This window comes from Hydractinia symbiolongicarpus, chromosome 9 (assembly GCF_029227915.1).
Source record: "Hydractinia symbiolongicarpus strain clone_291-10 chromosome 9, HSymV2.1, whole genome shotgun sequence".
Lineage (NCBI taxonomy): Eukaryota > Metazoa > Cnidaria > Hydrozoa > Anthoathecata > Hydractiniidae > Hydractinia > Hydractinia symbiolongicarpus.
In genome coordinates this window covers 4566425-4584904 of record NC_079883.1, presented here as the reverse complement: position 1 = coordinate 4584904, position 18480 = coordinate 4566425, and the positions used below count along the sequence as shown (strand labels likewise).

The 18480-nt window shown below is 32.5% G+C and overlaps 3 protein-coding genes across 10 annotated transcripts in view; 2 read left to right on the top strand and 1 right to left on the bottom strand.

The window, feature by feature from the left end:
- Nucleotides 1-89: 89 nt before the first annotated feature.
- Nucleotides 90-15199, bottom strand: LOC130656704 (optic atrophy 3 protein homolog). 7 transcript variants are annotated; one of them, XM_057459609.1, is made up of 4 exons: nt 12349-12536; nt 4629-4807; nt 641-796; nt 90-554 (listed from the first exon to the last, which is right to left on the bottom strand). In XM_057459609.1, exons 3-4 carry the CDS (start codon nt 768-770, stop codon nt 211-213), a joined length of 474 nt encoding a protein of 157 aa, XP_057315592.1. In that variant the 5' UTR covers nt 771-796; nt 4629-4807; nt 12349-12536; the 3' UTR covers nt 90-210. The 7 variants fall into 7 exon arrangements, with proteins under 7 accessions (XP_057315592.1, XP_057315593.1, XP_057315596.1 ...); XM_057459610.1 differs by having other exon boundaries at nt 12420-12506; XM_057459614.1 differs by lacking the exon at nt 4629-4807 and having other exon boundaries at nt 271-410; nt 493-554; nt 12349-12577.
- The window catches only part of LOC130656701 (dual specificity protein phosphatase 18-like), a 98820-nt gene continuing 83057 nt past the window's right edge, over nt 2718-18480 (top strand). For both annotated transcript variants that reach the window (XM_057459604.1, XM_057459602.1), the window contains exon 1: nt 2718-2737. The gene's annotated coding sequence lies outside the window, so the exon portion shown is untranslated. The remainder of the gene's footprint in view (nt 2738-18480) is intronic.
- Nucleotides 14726-16446, top strand: LOC130656696 (uncharacterized). The gene is made up of 4 exons (XM_057459596.1): nt 14726-14926; nt 15025-15091; nt 15444-16162; nt 16240-16446. Exons 1-4 carry the CDS (start codon nt 14792-14794, stop codon nt 16360-16362), a joined length of 1044 nt encoding a protein of 347 aa, XP_057315579.1. The 5' UTR covers nt 14726-14791; the 3' UTR covers nt 16363-16446.

The following is an 18480-nucleotide window of genomic DNA, read 5'->3' as shown; positions in this document are numbered from 1 at the left end:
AGAAAAGGTACAAGACATACAGATTGACATAGACGTGGAGAATACAAGTAATACCTGCCAAAAATTCGTAAAAATGACTGAAACAAATAAAAATCTAAACATAAATTTATTTTGTTACTAAAATTTAATATAAAAACATTTTCAAAAGTTAAATCATTCACGACATGTGGATAAATATACTAACTAAACAATATGTACAGGTTTCAATATCTATTTGTTTTTTCTAGTGTTTATAGATTCATGTAACAGATCAACTTTTTTAGATAGTGCCGTATTTTCATGCAGCTGTTTAGAAAGTTCAACTGATAATTCAGTTATCTGTTCCTTTAACATAACTAGCTTAGCATTTTGGTCTTCTTCTTTCCTCCTATCCTTCGCTTGACCTCTTCTAACTTCTGCATAGAGCGTACCTACAGCAACAGAAAAAATAACAAATTCTCCAAGAAGTTCTGCTCCCAAATTTACTGCTGCTTCATCAGATAAAGGTTTTACTTCAATTTTTTTATTCCATCCCATCAAACGCATTCGCACAGTTTGTTCAAGTTTATGGTAACCTAGATGTGATGTAAAACAAACAATCACAAACTACTCTGGTGTTGTAGAGAAAGGTTAAGTAAATATGTAAATAAATAATGTATACCTTGTGCGGGATAAGCTATAGCTCTTGACAACCTTGAGTGTGTTTTTACCGAGTTCTTTATTCCATTAGCTAAAGGCTTGGATAGCTGTTTGATTGTCAAAGTTACAAGTTTGATCAAAGGTAGTGTCATTACCTTCAATTATTTTTACCCAAACCCTAAAAATTAAATGAATATTTAATTAGGAGGTGAACAAACCCTTTAGCATAAAATCAAATTTTGCAGAAGGAAAATTTGAAAATTTAATCTAAATATTCCAAATGTAATACAAGAAACCCTGCGGCTTTAAGATTACCACCATTAGCAATAATCTGAAAAAGATATAAAATCGTGACATATTTGTCACAATTTTATAGCTATAATACATTATCTTTCACCTAATTATTCTGCTGAATATAGCTTTAGTCTACGTGCTTGCGAAATTGTACAGAAGGAAATGATATATTTTATATGATATATTACATATTTTAAAGGGAAATGTTAATAACATCAAAGATGGCGCATTATAAGACGATCTTCATTATGCTACACTGCACGAGCTTTAACTTTCGATAGCATATAAACTTTAAAATAAAGTATTGTTCATTGTATAATAACACAAATTGTTGCACTGTTAGGATTCTTATTGGCTTTAAACTAATTTTAGCCTCATTCTCAGAAAAAAAATCTGTCAAAACAAAGGATTTAATCTTTAGCCTGGATAAGCTTTAGGCGTCTAGGCTCTGGGCTGTCTCTATCTATCTATCACTCTATCTCCCCATGCGATTTTATAGATTCCGCCTTCGTCGGCAGAAATCAATAAGGAATATCAATACATCATAGGACTGTTATATATAGTCAGCACAAAATGTCCAACCCAATTTCTGCAGGACTCTCCTGAATTTCTGAGCTCTCTCTCAGATGTCAAGATATAAACAAAATATAGACATCGCTGAACAGAGCTCCGCCTTAAAAAAATTAGGCACATGCTTGTAAATGATCATCTGCTGTACACCTAAACTTTGCTAAACTTGCACAAAATTGTAGAAATTCCATTCTACTTCATTCTCAGAAGTTTTCTCAGGTAGGAAATTTCATAATTAAAAAAAAACAACATTTTTACAGAATTTTCTGAGAATAGGATTCTGCATTTATTTCCAAATAAACCTACTGAAAAACTATAATCAACACAGGATTCTAGGAATTACATCTACGATTCAAAAATATCACAGAATTTATTTTCATGGCTTTTACACTTTCAAGGAGTAAAATTTTACCATTCAAGATTTTTCAAAAGTTTTTGCATTTCGCAAAAACCAGTTTAACATTTTTAAAAGTTTTTTGCATTTTGCAAAAAACACTGACATTTTGTGGTTTTAACTTTAGGTAATTCCATGTCGGTTGACCTAGTTTGATGAACCCATATCCTTGAGTTTTCCGTATTTTTTTAAATCTGGTAGCTACCATTAAGAAAAGGTTACATGCAAGATTTTAACCTATATTATTGTGTTCCCTATTAAGGCCTGTTTTCTAGCTTCAAGGATCTATATTTACATGACACAAATCTAGTTGGGTCATTTATTTTTAGACATAACTCTGCTTCTTATTCTTGCATGTGAAATTCAAAAAAAAGGTCAGAAGATATAATAATAAAACAATTTGTTAGTATGAGCCAATTTTGGATTTTTTTTTTGTTATGCTGGCCGACAAACAACAGCCGATTCCTCAAAATACCACATAAAAATTTGTATAAACTTTTTAACTTTTTTGTTAGCTAACTCATGAGTGGTTATTTAGTAGATAATAGTTATTGCTTATATTTTTCTTTCTTTTATATATTTTACTCACAGGACACACGACAGCAGAACTGAAGTGTAAAAAATCCTGTATAAATATTGTTTAATAATACTAATAATAAGCGAATTTTCAACAAAATTTTTTAATCCACATTAAAGTTATAAAGTGATTGGTTAGGCGTAGTTTGCATAGTTATTGTGAAGATAACCTACAGGTTAGTCTTTTATATATATATATTTCTAGTGGTAGTAGCGGGTGGTTACGATCCACCGACCTCTGGGTTATAAAAAAAGTCAAATTAACTCTAGGTCCCTGAGTTTAAGGCGATTATTAAGGATCTGGGATTACTCCAATTTTAAATATGTTGGTGTCATCTAATGGTTCTATTAACTATGACCAAAAGAACTATGTGGCAGGTATGAAACTGCTCAAGGTGCAAAACACAACAGACAGACATAGACAACTATCACAAGAAAAACAATCAAACTTCCGATGCATATGTGGGCAACTAAACTGGATGTCATCACAATCAAGGCCTGACATTTCATTTGATATGTGCCAGTAGTTGATGATGTCATGAGAGCCAATAAAGTGGTAAAGAAGTTGAAATTGGATCCCAACATTTCCTTGAAATTTTGAAAGCTTAAGCTTCCATTACAACTGATCTTATATTCTGATGCTTCATTTGGGAACCTTCAAGATGGCAGCTCTCAAAGTGGAATTTTTATTTTCCTAAAAGGTATTGAGAATCTTATGGCACCTATCACATGGCAGTCTAAGAAGATTAAGAGAGTTGCGCGTAGCACCCTTGCTGCTGAGACACTAGCTCTTGTTAATGGTATTGATACACATGCATATGGGTGAAGAATGTGATAAATGAAGTGTTGAATACTAATCTAAAAGGCATCTTATGTCATACAGGTAACAAATCATTGTTCGAAGCTGCCCATTCAACAAAGTCTTTGGAAGACAAACGGTTAAGGGTTGATATGGCTTCCTTTAGATAGAGTATCAATCAGAAAGAGATTGAATTGAAGTGGATTTCTACCAAACATCAGTTAGTAGATGTATTAACAAAACAAGGAGCAAATAGCACACTCCTAATGTCCTATAGAGGGGTCATGAAGAATAATAGTGACCAAGTAAATGTTATGAAAATTTGAATATTGTGTTCAAAAATTAAAGTTTTTTTTAAGTTTTTATTTTTTAGAATTTTTATGTGTAAATTCCACACAAGTAATCACATGAAGAAAAAAAAAATACATGTAGTGATGACTTAATCAAGACTAGTACAGTAGAGGGTTTTGGTGAAAAGCCAGTTTTGCCCCAAGACCACTGTACTAAGCGAGTAGGAGTCGCTATAAATTCCTCTCACATTCGAATAATCAACTGAACGCCAAACAGAAAGAAAATAGAGGGAGATTGTTGATCTTCTATCTAGGCAATTACTAATAAGAATCACTTGGTGGTGGGGTTTTAATTGTGTTGAACCAGTATCATTGATAATTCGTTGTGTTTAGTAAAAGTGGTGTTCCATAGTGTTGAGTTGAATCAAACACACTAATTTAGCGTTGCGTTATACACAGAAAGAACTATTGCGGAGATAACCTACAGGTTAGTCTTTTATATATATATTCCTAGTTAATAGTTTCAGATGAGATTAACTTTTATAATAGATACATAAGAAAAGATATTCTGTACACATAAATTGCTAATTAATGCAATATCGTTAGAGTCAATCCAGTATTGGCGTAAGGAACTTGATTGAGGCTGTGGTGGTGTGTTGATTTTGAAGAGGATCTATATTATACTACCTGCATGTGTCTGTCTGTCATGCAAAATGGTAACCTCAGTTGCGGGACACACAAAATGCGGCTAATAAAGGATGGGCAAGCCTGTGGATTTATCCACTGGTTAGCAACTAGCATTTTCAAAAAGTGAATTTCAAAAATCATGATTTGTTGAACAAACCAAAAGGAGGATGCTGAACATCTTGGGTGCAAAAACTTTTAATTTTAGCATCTTTTTTAACTTCATCAATTTACAGAATACTACCAAGTCACCATACATTATCATATACAACTCTCTAGCTGGTTAAATTTTGACAACTGTTGTTGTTTTTTGACAATTGTCTCAAAGAAGATGATGCTAAATGGTAACATTGCTTCATTTCATAGCTTAACTGTTCCTGAACACAAACTAATTTCTGCTTACTTTTTATGTGCTTATGAATTTCAGACATATGGTATTTCTTTATAAGAGAGACTCCAAAGTTAGAAAGTGCGCTGTCATGGAAGACTGTTGTACTTTATATGTAGTTGATGATCTCCTTCACATTATCCAGCTCTTTATCCTCTGTTTCAGATGAATCCTCTTCTGCAACAATTCTTTTCCTGCAATTATCAAAAATTTCTCTATCAACAGTGATAATTAACTTGGCAAAGTATATGCTTTGCCAAGTTAATTGTCACTGTTGACATTTTCTCTAAATAAAAAGATAGACTAACAAAATAATGTATTAAAATATTTCATAAAAATGAAAAACAGTTGACAAAAAATATACTTGTTACTGTTTTATTTATGCAACTTAAAGGGATTACATTTACATTTTTGTTGATGCAATGTGTGAAATATAAAATTTTTGTTATAGTGTTGATAACAAATACTGTCTGGCATCATAGTAAAAGACAAATTACAACCATTTCTTTCTCATCATTTGTTAAGTTGATTTGCACATCACCACTACATTGTTCTTTCAAAACCATGCCAACATATAAAGTATATAATTATACAACTCTGAATCCATGATATAATAAAATCCCCCTTTTTTTTAAAAAAAAAATTGATTTTCAAATTGTAATAATCCTATAGTCTAACTAAAATAGTTGGGCATGATTATTCACAACTTATAAAATAAAAAGGTTAGCAAAGTTATAACAACAACACGAGGCAGGTACGATGTTTCTCACCTTTGTTTAAAAAAGTGTAGTTTAACACTAGCTTAACTTGTACCACATTTATCACTTCTTTATAATCTTATATATTCTTGTAGTTAATTATCCTATTAATTTTACATTTAACAATGAGATTATATACAATAAGCCTTGTCAATACTGTAGTTTATTATTTAAGAAGTTAATCTTATCTCAAAATTGGGCAAACTGGTGCAAAGAACTATGAAAACTATGCACCTCACAACCAGTTACTTTATAACTTTAATATGAATCAAAAACTTTTGATGAAACGTCTTATAGTCTACTTAAAAGTCTTTTAATAAATTTTCTTTTAACTTTTATATAGTATTTTGAGGAATAAGCTATTATTTGGAAACACCTTAAAAAATACGTAATCTGAAGTTGGCTCATGTACTAAAAAATTGATTTATTTTTATATCCTCCAGCCTTTTTTTTTCAAAATCTACATGCAAAATTTTTTCAAGGCTGACATTTTTATTTTGCTAATGACTAAAAATAAATAGAGAAAATTGGTTGGTGTTAAAAAAAATGTAAATTAAATTATGGAAAGTTGAATGGTGGCTTATGATGTTAAATCATTATTAAAATAACTAGTCGATAAGGCCCGTGGAAAAATCCACTTAGGAAAAAGCCAATGAAAAAATAGGTTGCTTTAGATGTTTTGCTGCCACCAGCAGTGCATATACAAAAAAAATGTTCTTAAAATTTTACACCAAATATTAAATGTCAAATCGCATTAAATCCTCCACACAAATCTTACACAAAATAAAAAAGAACAGCAATACTCACAAAACCGACAGTAAGAACACCGACAGTTACAACACTGACAGTCACAACACGGATAATAACAATGTTAGAAATAACGCGATAATCCGTACTGCCCTTTACCAACAATTTTGAACCTAAAGGTCAAAAAATCAATAAGCAAAGAATAAACTTGAATAAAAAAGGCTCATTATTTTGGAAACATTGTATACGGTTCGTAAACAAAAGTTTACACAAAATGTAAAACAGATTGGTTTTTGAGAAACACATCTAAATCAACAAAAATAATTTCATTCAGCATATCGCATATTGCCAATACCCATTAATCTTCCACAAAAAGGTTATAAAACACATCAAAATTTAGAAAAATCAGTAATTTCAGTGTATACAGTCCTCGCCCGTTAGATTAGAAAATATAAAGAACAAAAACAGTTTCAGTCAGAACATTAAGTAATTTTTTTATCATCAGCAAACATTTATATATCCCTCAAAATTTTGTAAAATTCTCAAGAAATACAAAACCGTGAAACCTGGAATTTTCATCCACCAAATATTACATCACATACAGTTAGTTCTCCCCAACAATAGTTTATATTACGAAATATAAAGACAGCTTATACAACAGCTTACAGTGAAGTCCGATTCTACAAAAATTTGTTTATTCAGTATATATTGCATGTGGTTTATTTCCACAAAAATTTAGACAAAATTTTAAAAAACAGCATTTTGCAACACAAACAATATAAACTGACTTAATCATACCATCCTCTCATAATTTTTTTTAACCCAAAGTCATAAACCAACGTAAATTTCCAATCGAATGTAAAAAAACCCTGTAAAAAAACCTGGCATATTTAACGGGATGTCAGAAACAAAACAATAAAAATAACTTAACACACACTTTAAATTCTATAAAATTCGTTCCACTTTTCATATTGTGGTCCCCTTTGTAAAGTTCACAGGTAATGTGAAAAAAATTATACTCTATGAGCATAACAATGAGTCACACCATCCTAAAAGTTCAAGAAAGATTCTGTAGCTAACTTGTTACATCATAATTCATCTTCAAAAAATAAGAGATAGGTTAGAGCTAGCTAAGAAGCTTGGGATGGAAGCCTTAAAGCTAACATTAGCTATCAGATAACAGTAGCTAAGACACCCAGTTAAATACACTTAAACTGGGGAGACTTAACTGGGTCTATAGCTGGCTATTCATGCTTAGTAAAAGACATTATAAAGAGAAACAATAGTAATGTAAAACAAACCAAAGTTTTCTGTTTGTCTAGCAAATTAGTTTGTTAGTCGCTAACATCTTTATCTAGCATTTTGAATTTTAGTACAAATACATTAGTTACGCACCAGGGGACACATTAATTATGCAAAAAAATTGAAAAAAAAACGCGGTAAAAACTTTAAGAATTTGAAGCTTTAATGGATTTTTTTTGAGAATGCGATTCTGCTTGACAATTTTAAGTGTACTACATAAAAAAGTAACACGCAGCTTCAGCGACATAAAAACAGAACGTCTAAATATATCAAAGTTCTTACTTTTTCTGAATTCCAATCCACTTGAAACTCTAGCATGCATTTTCTACTTCTAACTTTACCTTACTACTTCCTAGCTCCACTTTTCACTTCCGAAGTAACTTCTTGTGGCTTTCAATTTTATTTTTCTACTTCTACTTCTTTACTTAGAGTTTTCTTTCTCTAAATCACTCTTTGGACTTTTTTCAAGACTAAGGGACCTTTCTTTTGTGTTTTTTTCGGTGTCGAGAGACACCATTTTTGGAAAGTTAGCCGTTAAATTTTTTTCAGCAAATCAAATTGAGTCGTTTTCATCACGTGACGTAAACAAAGTAAATCCGCTAACAAAATAGACATATTTTTTTTCGGCGACATCAAAGGAAAATGACAATATCAACTTTGCCTGTCACAGACACACGGAACTGGCGTATTATTATATAGACTAGTCGATAAGGCCCGTGGAAAAATCCACTTAGGCAGAAGGACAATGGAAAAGTAGTTTGTTTTAGATTGTTTGCTGACGTCAGCAGTGCAATTACAAAAATATTTGGCGAAATTTAGTTTATTCGTTGCCTGTACTATGCAGATGTTAAGACGCTGACCAAGAAAATGTATATGATCATATCTTTTTGATAAGCAGTTAATGAGACATAAGGGTTTTAAAATTTTGCTGATGTCAGCAATGGCCAGTCAAACCCCCCAAATTTTTTTTTTAGAAATTTGTATACCTGCTGCCTTCATTGTATAGGTCTTGAAACGCTTATCAAGAAAATGTATAGGATCGCGTATTTTTGACAAACGGTTGCAGAGATATTAGGATTTGAAGGTTTTTCGATGACGTCATCAACCCGTCCATTCCGAAACGGATTCGGGGACCCAGGTTTGGGAAACTTACCCAAATTGGTCCCAGGTGGTCCCTAGTTACCCACGCGGTGAAAAATCATTGACGTCACCACCTCGTTTCCAAGTTATTTGGCCTCAAAGTTTTAAGTGCACTGTAACGGCTTCAATAATTTAATATAGGATATTGACGTTAAAGTAATATTATTGACGTCGCGCCGTAACGTCAGAAAATTTAACATATTGGACATGCATTTTTCGGCAACATCAAAGGAAAATGACGATATCCACTTTGCCTGTTACAGACACACGGAACTGGCGTATTATTATATAGATATTCCATTATTGTCAAAAAAATATTTATCTTTCAGTTATTTCATTTTTCTCCAAAAGACAACCATACAAGCACTTAAAATAATCTTTTTGTACATGATGATCTTAAGATCCTTATTTTCTAAATCCTAGCGATCATACTTTCCTAACAAACGTGATTATTACACACCCTAGTGGTGGTGAACACGTAATCCCTGAACCACACTCGAAGGATTACATTTTTCAAAGTACCTAAATAAAGTATAAAGAAGAAAAAAAGTTTAAAAGTATTAAAGTTCGATGCCACAGAAACACAGAATTTAATTAAATAAATTTTAGCGTTTTCCACAATGATTTAATTGAATTTAGCTGAAGTGTAAAAATATTTTACTTTATTTTTCCCTAAGAGCTTTTGAGGTTTGGGCACGCATTGCCGTAGGAGGCCACTGAACTATGCTAAAAAAAAACAATTTCTTCTTTCGCCTTTCTTGGCTTCTTTTTCATGCAATTATTTCCGGAGGTTCGCACTAATGATTAGAGGAAATAAAGTATTTTGTTTCAAAAATTTAATTACGCACTAAAATATGAGGAAATTTTATCTTAGTCACACTAAAATAGAAGAAAATAAAAAACATTCCTTTTATGTTTTATTTTTTATTTTCTTTCTTCTTATCACTCTTTTCTTTCCGTGATTTTTGATTTTCATTTTTCATTGTACTTACTTAACTTAATTAAGTTATTAAGTATTAAGTTTGTAAACAAGGCTATTTGATAGACCACTAAAGAAAAGTCCCCTAAATTATTTGGTTAGCACCATAATTAGGGGAAATATGACCTTAGTCGCATTAAATTACAGGAACAAAAAAATTAGTGAAAACAATGCTTCACTAAAAATTAGAGGAAATTAAGAAAAACACAGTATATAACCCGTGGGTTATAAGTTGATTTTTACGACTTCCACCGTTGGTGCAGGTTATAATGTGGTGCGGGCTATGTGAAGTTTTATATTTTCTGTAATTTATTGTGAAATTTAAAATTTTTACATTCAATGAAGAAAATAGTACCAACAGGATAAAATAGTACCAACAGGATAAAATGCGTACATTAATATAACTGCATGCGCGATCCTATATCTACATAATCTTACTTTAACTACGTGATTTAATTTTTTTTACACCGTGAAATTGCTCTAACTTTCTATTGCTTACCAATATTAGCATATTACGAGCCCTCTCTGAAACACAATTCTGGAGATCATTTTTCACTTGTGTTGAATGTAATTCTCATCTATTTATATCTTTGCATCACATTGAGTACATTGAAATGATTTGCTTCTGGTAATAGAGCAATATAGCAGGTATCATTTTTAGGTTTAATTGACATGTATTTTACAACCTAGTGTCAACTTAATTATTATTTCCTGTTAAAAATATTGAAAAATGTTAAAAAGTATAGATAATAATTTTCTTTTTTTATCTTCGCTACCTTTGAGCAACAGGTGGCCACTGAAAATATAAAAAATAAATACAAAATACAATTAATAAGACACACGCAACTATCTTCTCCTCATTGCCGCCATTCATTTTATCATGCACACTGTGATTGCCAAGATATAAATAGATAACTAAATTCTATAAGTATTAGAAAAGAATGTTCCGTACATCGGTGTTACAGACAATATTATGTTGTTTATATTTATGCCAAAAAAACTTAAATATAAATAAAAAAAAGAAATTTTACTTTATGTTTATAACATGATAGAGTGGTTTTTGTTTGTTTAATCGCAGGAAGCAAGAGTTATTATTGGATGAAACAAATAGGGTAAGTAAAAATACGCTGAATTTTTTTTTAACATGATGCGGGTTATGCAAAGGTGCGGGTAAGTAAAACACATTAATTGAAATTTTATGTGGGTTATACGAAGGTACGGGCTATCTGATGGCCATTAAAAAGGCTGAGCTACGGGTTACACGATGTGAGGCTTAAATACCGGAAAATACAGTATGCAAAAATTTGTAGACCATAATCAAATCTTTTCTTCTCAAACGGTAATTTATAATTGGTTGTTAATTTCCTAAGTTTTTTTCCTTTTATTTTATGTAAATATATAATAAAAGACAATTTATTTGGCAAAATTTAAGGCTTGGGAAATATCTTTTTGTAAAACGTAAAACGTGAACCGCACTAGTTTTTTATATATAATTGACTATGACAATATTGATGATCATTAGATATTATGTAAAAAATATGCATTCCATTGGCACTAAGAAAGAAAAAATTACAAAATCTTTTATAGCCCTTTTATTTTATTTTATAAAAGTGGCTTTTGGTCCTGCAAACAAAAATCTGACCAATCAACTCATTTTTGCCATGACTTTAGGACAATTAATAAGCATAATACTTGGTGTATGGATAAGGGTGAAGTTGCCAGGGATGGTTAAACTTAACCAAATTGTTCTTTTCTGCGAGGCTGGTAAACTTGGTCAGACTTGATTTTGGTATTTATTTTTAATGTCTGAGGAAGTTCTCTTTGTAAACCAAAATTTTTTTAGCTTGGCGAGTAACAAGGGGCCTAAAAATAGCATTGAGTAAACTAACGTTGATTACCCACCATATCCTTTGCTTTTTTTTCCCAGTCCAAAACCTAGACGGTGATATTTTTCCCTGTTTCCCAAATTGTACCATTCTGGGTTCCATTTGTTAAGGTTATTTATGACACGCAAGAAGTCAAAATTGCTCGCGTGCCATAAGCTGAAATGTGGCAAAATTGTACCATTGTTAGCTATAGGCCTTTTTAAATGTTTACACTTTCCGCTGTAAGCTCTTCTGGCTGAAATGAATTGTAGATGGATAACTTCTGATTGACATTCAAATAGTGATGATAACACCTTCGTGCAAAGAAGCAGACTAAAAAGAATCCAGTGCCTGCATCTTTTTTGCCTGCCTAGCAATTGTTAAAGCCAAGGGCTTACCCCTAAAATATAAAAATTCAAAAATGATGTAGCTGAAAGAGGGTAACGGGAAAAACCGCTAAATGTGAAAGTTTCCACAATCTTTTCACAGTAATTGTCAAAATGGTCTACCACAATGTAGCTAAGTGAAGAGGGTGCCAATAAACCACAAACGCCCGCATATATAACGGCAAGTTCGGGCAACTTTTCAAAATGCTGAACATGCCCGAAAACGTCTGCACTCTTTATGGCGTATATGACTTATTAGCACCTTGTGCTAAGTGGTAGGTGATCCATCAGGCTTTAAGTAGTTTTTGAATGTGTGTTAGCTATACTTCTCAATGTTAATTCATATCTGCATACCAGACCTGATGCAAAAAACTAAATTATGATAAAAAAATTCTCAGTTAGCTAGCTAATAAGTGATAAGTAGCTAACTATTTAGGCTTTTCAGAGGTTTTCGCAGAACGCTAAAAACCATGTGCGTATGCGTTGCACTTTTAGCAGCAAGGTATTTTTTCAAGCAAATTATAAATAGCTCTTTAACATAACGAATAACACCCGCACCTTATTTCTTATGTGTAATCTTTATTCATACACGAATATTTACTCAATGTGTGTCAAAAGATAGATTTTACTTGCTCCTTTTTCTTTCTGTTTTCCCTTCTTTTCTTCGTCTTTAGCTCCTCACGTATTTGTTATGAACCCGCAAGGATTTCCAGCATTAAATCACACAGGGACTGTATCCAGGTGCAACCGGTTCAGCCCTTGCATTTTCCCCTCAGGTTGGAAGTCCTAGCCTTTTTCCCTGAAAACAGGTAGTTTTCGCCGGTACTTATTTTCTCCACGCTTTTTGTGAATTTTGATTAAATTTGTAAAAAATATGTACCGCAAAATATTATTCAAGATATTATTTGCAAAGATTACGATGCGGAAAAAAAGAAAGAATTGCCTCCAATTTGTAACAGTTTGTAACGATGTAATTTTGTCATGATGACACCAAAAGTATCAACAATACGTCATTCGTAAAGTAAAATCACCCTTAAAACATTTTCCGAGCAATCATACGCAAAAATTATAAACCTCGAATTTTTCTTTACGTTCCACGAAAATAGCTACCCTTGAAAAATATTAATAATTAAAAAAGGAACAAGGTTGAAGCGGAGCATTTTAGCATCGAAAATTTAAGAGTTTTTTTTTTTTTGAGTGACTGTGGTACGTTCTGTTATGCGCTAAGGGCAGAAATGTTCGCGCGGGCAGACAGAAACTTTTGCGCTTATCGCATTTTTTTTGTCTTTTTTTCGCAACAGTTTATTTCTTTAAATAGCAAATCATCAAAACGCAAAGGTTTTTTTTAGCGAAATTGTAGAATCATTCTCAAAACGCGAAAGTTTTTTACACCTAAGGTTTTCTCTGGTCGGATAGTGGAGTTCTACAACCGCATAACCACACTACCAAAGAAAAAAAAGAACTAACTGACAGGAGCGACTGCCACAACTCGATCCTGTCGCGAGATTGACCCAGTGTTAGATAGTGACGCAGTGACAATAACAGTAATTTATTATACCTACGTTTTGCAATATGACAGTTGACGAATTTGAAAAATTGTGGGTAGAATTCGTCCCAATGAAGAATGTGATGAAACTGACTCCGAGTGAGAAGATGAAGTTTAAAAAAAATCTGTCTTATGTTAAAAAAGACAAAAGCTATTTCCTGCCAAAAAGTGCCTTTTCTTCGATACACAAAAGAAACATTTACGCGGTAATTGTCTCAAGAATCACGGATAGTGGAGTTCTACAATTATTTTGTCAAAAAGATGTTTCAATTATAATCAAATTGCTGCGAGTTGTGAGATTGTGGTAGTACAGTATTCCCTCATAGTAACGTACACTCTAAAAGGCGGAAACCTGTGATTAGCGGACACTTTGGTCATTTACCGATGGTGTCCACTAATTGGAGAGTATACTGTAAAATTCTTGGTTAGTGTTAAGAAGTTGTCGAATATCATTCCCTATCTTAAACATTTACTAACTCAAGCAAGCAAGCAAACATTCTCGAGAATTCACCAGATCTTTTCTTTGACCCATTCAGTTTTTGCATTCCTTTAAAAAACAATAACGGTATTTTTTGCCGGTCCCGTGGCGCAGTCATGGAAACACGTTACAAATTGCATGGTTCATAAAATGCTTTACCATAGCTCAGCACCACATCTACAGACGCTCAATACAATATCCGTCACCATAGTAACATAATTGACATTCTTTCTTCATATACTTTCCCTGTAGGAATTCATTTAAAAGGACTTAACAGTTATATCACCCAGGGGCAATTTTTCTCAAAAATTTATTTGCTTATTAAAAAAAGATGTGAGATGAACGCTACATAATCACAAAATGTTTGTTCTGTGTCCTGGGGTAATTAAATCATATGATAAGCATCGACAACCAAAATCTAGATTTAACTGTTTTTATTACAGACTGGGTCAGAAATAGCATCATTGTTTGTGTAAGAAAATGTTACGTCTGTTACAAATCAGGTCACCATAATATAAATGGGTCCAATTAGGTCTATCAGCACTTTATTTGGTCTTAGAATCGTAGCTAGCCAACATAGCGTTGAAAATAATCTGTAACCGTGCCTTTGCCATCGAAATGCCATTTCTAGGTATTAAATTTTCAAAAATTAAATATCCAATTTCAGGCGGTAGAAATCAAATTATCGTAGCTTTTTAATCCTTACAATATCCTTTTTTCTTTCGTAATATATAATTGGCAAAGTGAAATATGGTGTTGATATCGAAGTCTCAAAAGAAAAATTTAATCAAGTGAAAGTCTCCTCTGAGATTACTGCAGAACAATAATTCACATAACACGCCAAATGAGACAATAGACTAAGCAATTATGTTAATTACATGTCCCTCTTGCCAGTATTTCACATTCAGAAGATTCTAATGAAGTTGTCGTTAGCAGAAACTTCAGCTTGAGAACACACGCGAAAAGCAACAACAAAAATGATTGAAGAAGAAATAGGAAAAAAGAGAAGATTAGAAAATGATATTTGTATTGAGAAAAAACAGAGAGTTGAAAAGCTGGTCAGTGTTTTAAATAAAACCGATAAAAATTTTGAAGGTACGATCGCTCAAAAAGTAAGTCGTAGCTTGTATGTATTTTCAAAACAAATGTTGTATGCATTATTGTTATAAAATATTAGGAAAACTAGTGCTAAAATCAAGCTGTTTTTCAGGAACTTCCACAAATTGAAATTAAGAAAGAAGAAGATGACAGTGCTGTTTCCTCCACAGAGACGTCAGGTATTCTCCATGTTTCAACCGATGTTTATTTTTTCCAGTTAGCAAAACCATTCATTTTTTTGTTCAATCAAACTAACGCAAAACTAACCTGCAGACCTCGCATTGTTTTTGTGAACGCCGCTTAGAAAAATATCCATTGCGCAAATTTTGTTATAGGATCAACCGTGTTTTTAAGCTTGGGACTTAGCTCCATAAAATTGAGATTCTGAACAACAGACAATAATGACTTCTATTGAAATGGGTCTCAACAGAAAACTTTATGCATTGAAACTTAAAGCGCTCATTATTATGTTACTAAATTTAAACACGGCTAGGGAATCACAAACCATGTGAGCTAATATTTCTAATTTAGAACTTTCTTGCATTGATGCTTCCAGAAGTCGCCTATATCCTGATTTCAAAGAGGGAATAAAAGGTCTTGAAAAAGCGACCTCTCACACAAAACGTGAACCACAACCCAACAAAGATTCCAAAGGACATTTGGATCCGAAAGTATTTTCAAGCTATCCGAAATTACCGTTTGCTATTATGACAAGCAAAGCAGTAGGAAATTCCTGCCACTTTCGTCCAAGGATTATTCAGCGAATTGAGGCGCCCACTTCGTTACAACAACAGCAGCAGCACAATCATTGTCCGTACTTCCCCGTGCCGAGAGGCAAAGGAATCTTAATTAACAAGAAATCACCTGCAACTTCCTCAGATATCATACGTGTACCACGTGACAACAAAACACCATTCTTTATCTATACTCCGCCGAAGTATACTTTGAAACCACTACCAGTGAAGCAACCTGAAGCATACAACAAATCTTTGGAATTATCTCCACCCTCTTTGAAACCGATTTCAGAAGTGCATTCGTTTGCTTGCACAAGAGTGAGCGACACTAAGCCACAAGAGAGTCCAGTAAACACGCTTGCTGACAGTTCTCAAGATGTCACATCCACGTCAGAAAGAAGGAAATCTACAGAACAATCCACCACCAAGGCGTTGTCACAATGGTCGGTGGACGAAGTCTACGCGTACTTTCAAAAAACTGAATGCGCAACTTATGCTACCATTTTTAAAGATCAGGTAAGATGAACCGCTCCTCCAGAAAAAAAATAAAGTTTATATGAATTATTATTGAGCGAGACATTCTTTCTTTTTAGGAAATTGATGGCAGTGCGCTTCTTCATTTAGACGAACTGCGTATCTCAACACTGCTTGGGGTAAAAATGGGTCCAGCAATCAAACTATATGCTATAATCAAATGCATGAAACAAAGCGCGTAGTTTTAAATCCCCTTAAGCTGAAATTGTATATAAAAATACTTGTAGATTTGTAAATAGATGTCGATAGATTTGGATGTTATGTAAGTTGCTGATATGTTTCTCTGGGTTCATCTTACGTGGCCCTTTCTTTGCAGCACTTCTTTGCTATACATGTTTGGCTGACGGAATCCAATATATTTCTGGTGATTTAACAGGTAAAGGAGAATGTTGTCTCCAAGAGCTTATCAATAGGGTCTCCTCCCTTCTGCCAACGTAGCGTAATGTATAGTTCATAAAAAGCTGGTCAAAACGAACGTCTGTGATGACGAAGGTACATGCCAAGAAAACTTAAATCTAACAGCTTTTTTTGATTATAAAAAATGAATTATTACTGCGACTTATCGCTGAATTACGTGGTTTTAAAAAGCATAGCATTTGAATGTTTCTTATCTTAGACTACCTATACGAACTATCTAGATTTCAAGGGAGCATAGATACAGCATCAAGTATAATCATTCTTCCAACTTCGTCCAAATAAAAACGAAACAAAAATAAAGAAATGAGATATATTTTGAGATAATCATGTTTAAAAAGAGAAAGAGAACTTTTTTTTTACTGATTTATTATCATTCACATTATATAAATACAGTTCGACAAGTTAACTCTAAAGGAGGTTTTCACGAACATATTGTGAATGGCGAATTCGGCGGCGAATTAGCTGCGAAATATCTTTTTGATTTCCACGTAAAAAAACATGTAGTTAATTTAAAAATAGTTATGAAGTTAAAAACGACACTGCATAAGACTAGCTCATCCACCCGTTATTCTCCTTAATTCTGGATCAGTTGAACAAACATCTAAAGTAAAGAAGAGCAGCATAAATTCCTCTCCAGGGAAATCAAAGTGACACAGACATGTCTAACAATTTATGCTTAAGGTGTGAGTAAGGGAAAGAAGTGCTATGTATTAAAAATCGTGTAACTAAAATTGAATGGTGCTCAATGCATTGACTTAGCTATATTCCAAAAGCATTTAAAATTATCTAGATAATGATCTAAATATCATTTGAAAAAAATAATTTTACATCATAAAAAACGCCTTAAAAAATGACCCCCTTGTTTAGAAAATTTGTTCCATTTACAAAACTAAAAGATTTTCATACATTTTGTTTGCAATTTTGTATTCACTATACATATATCTCGGGAGCATTTTTGAATTATGCTTTAAATGTTTTACTTTTAAAGATATTTCCCATCAAAGTTAAGTACTAAATTATTTCCTTCGTTTCATCACAAATAGCATCATAACTCGAGTTACACCCTAATTCAAAAAAGCACCCGAGATGTAAAGACTTTTTCAAAGTTCATTATTTCGCAAATGTCTACTCACTTCCACACTTTGATCATAACGAAACAACATGGGTAAGATAACAAATAATAAGAAGAAAGGACACAGATAAAAGTAAAAAATGAAAAAATATAAAAAGTTCCGCATAAATATAACTATTGCTTTTTTATAATCTTTAATGACGGTAATTGCATTATCATGAAAGTTCGCTCGTCTGAAAGTGAGTAAAAGTTATTCCCAAGATAATGAACTTATGAACATTCAGAAATGTGTTTTTTGTGAGTACAATAAAGTTATGTGTGTTATGAATGTAAAGTAGGTTTTTTAGAATAAAGACATTTTTCCATATTGTTTTATAACTTTTTTTCTTTACTATCAAAAAGCTCATGTTCGAATCTATACGAATGTGTAAAAAAAAATTTTTTTTAATGAAATGAGATTTTTTCCCTTACTCACACCTGGTGGCAGTAACCCTTTTAAAAATTGGATTTTTTTTTTACATAATTAGTTACGAAAGGTTATTTTCAGACTATATATTCATTTTTTTCTGTTATAACACACTTATCAAAATTTTATGGCTAAAATACTATTATCTTTCACTAAAAATATTCAGCCGCAACAATTCCTCTTTAAAATAAAATTCACGAATAATTAATTAGTTCTGCCGAATATAGTTTAAGTCTATGCACTCGCGTAATTGTACAGGAAGAAATGACGTAATTATTAAAGAGAAACGTTAATAACAACAAAGATGGCGTATTATGTAGAAATTTAAGACGATCTTTTTTATGC

Coding starts and splice junctions, on each gene's coding strand:
- LOC130656704 (XM_057459613.1), bottom strand. CDS start 770: ATGACACTACCTTTGATCAAACTTGTAACTTTGACAATCAAACAGCTA. Junction 555..640: donor TATAGCTTATCCCGCACAAG/GTATACATTATT, acceptor CATCACATCTAG/GTTACCATAAACTTGAACAA.
- LOC130656696 (XM_057459596.1), top strand. CDS start 14,792: ATGATTGAAGAAGAAATAGGAAAAAAGAGAAGATTAGAAAATGATATT. Junction 15,092..15,443: donor TTCCTCCACAGAGACGTCAG/GTATTCTCCATG, acceptor TTTCTAATTTAG/AACTTTCTTGCATTGATGCT. Junction 16,163..16,239: donor CTACCATTTTTAAAGATCAG/GTAAGATGAACC, acceptor CTTTCTTTTTAG/GAAATTGATGGCAGTGCGCT.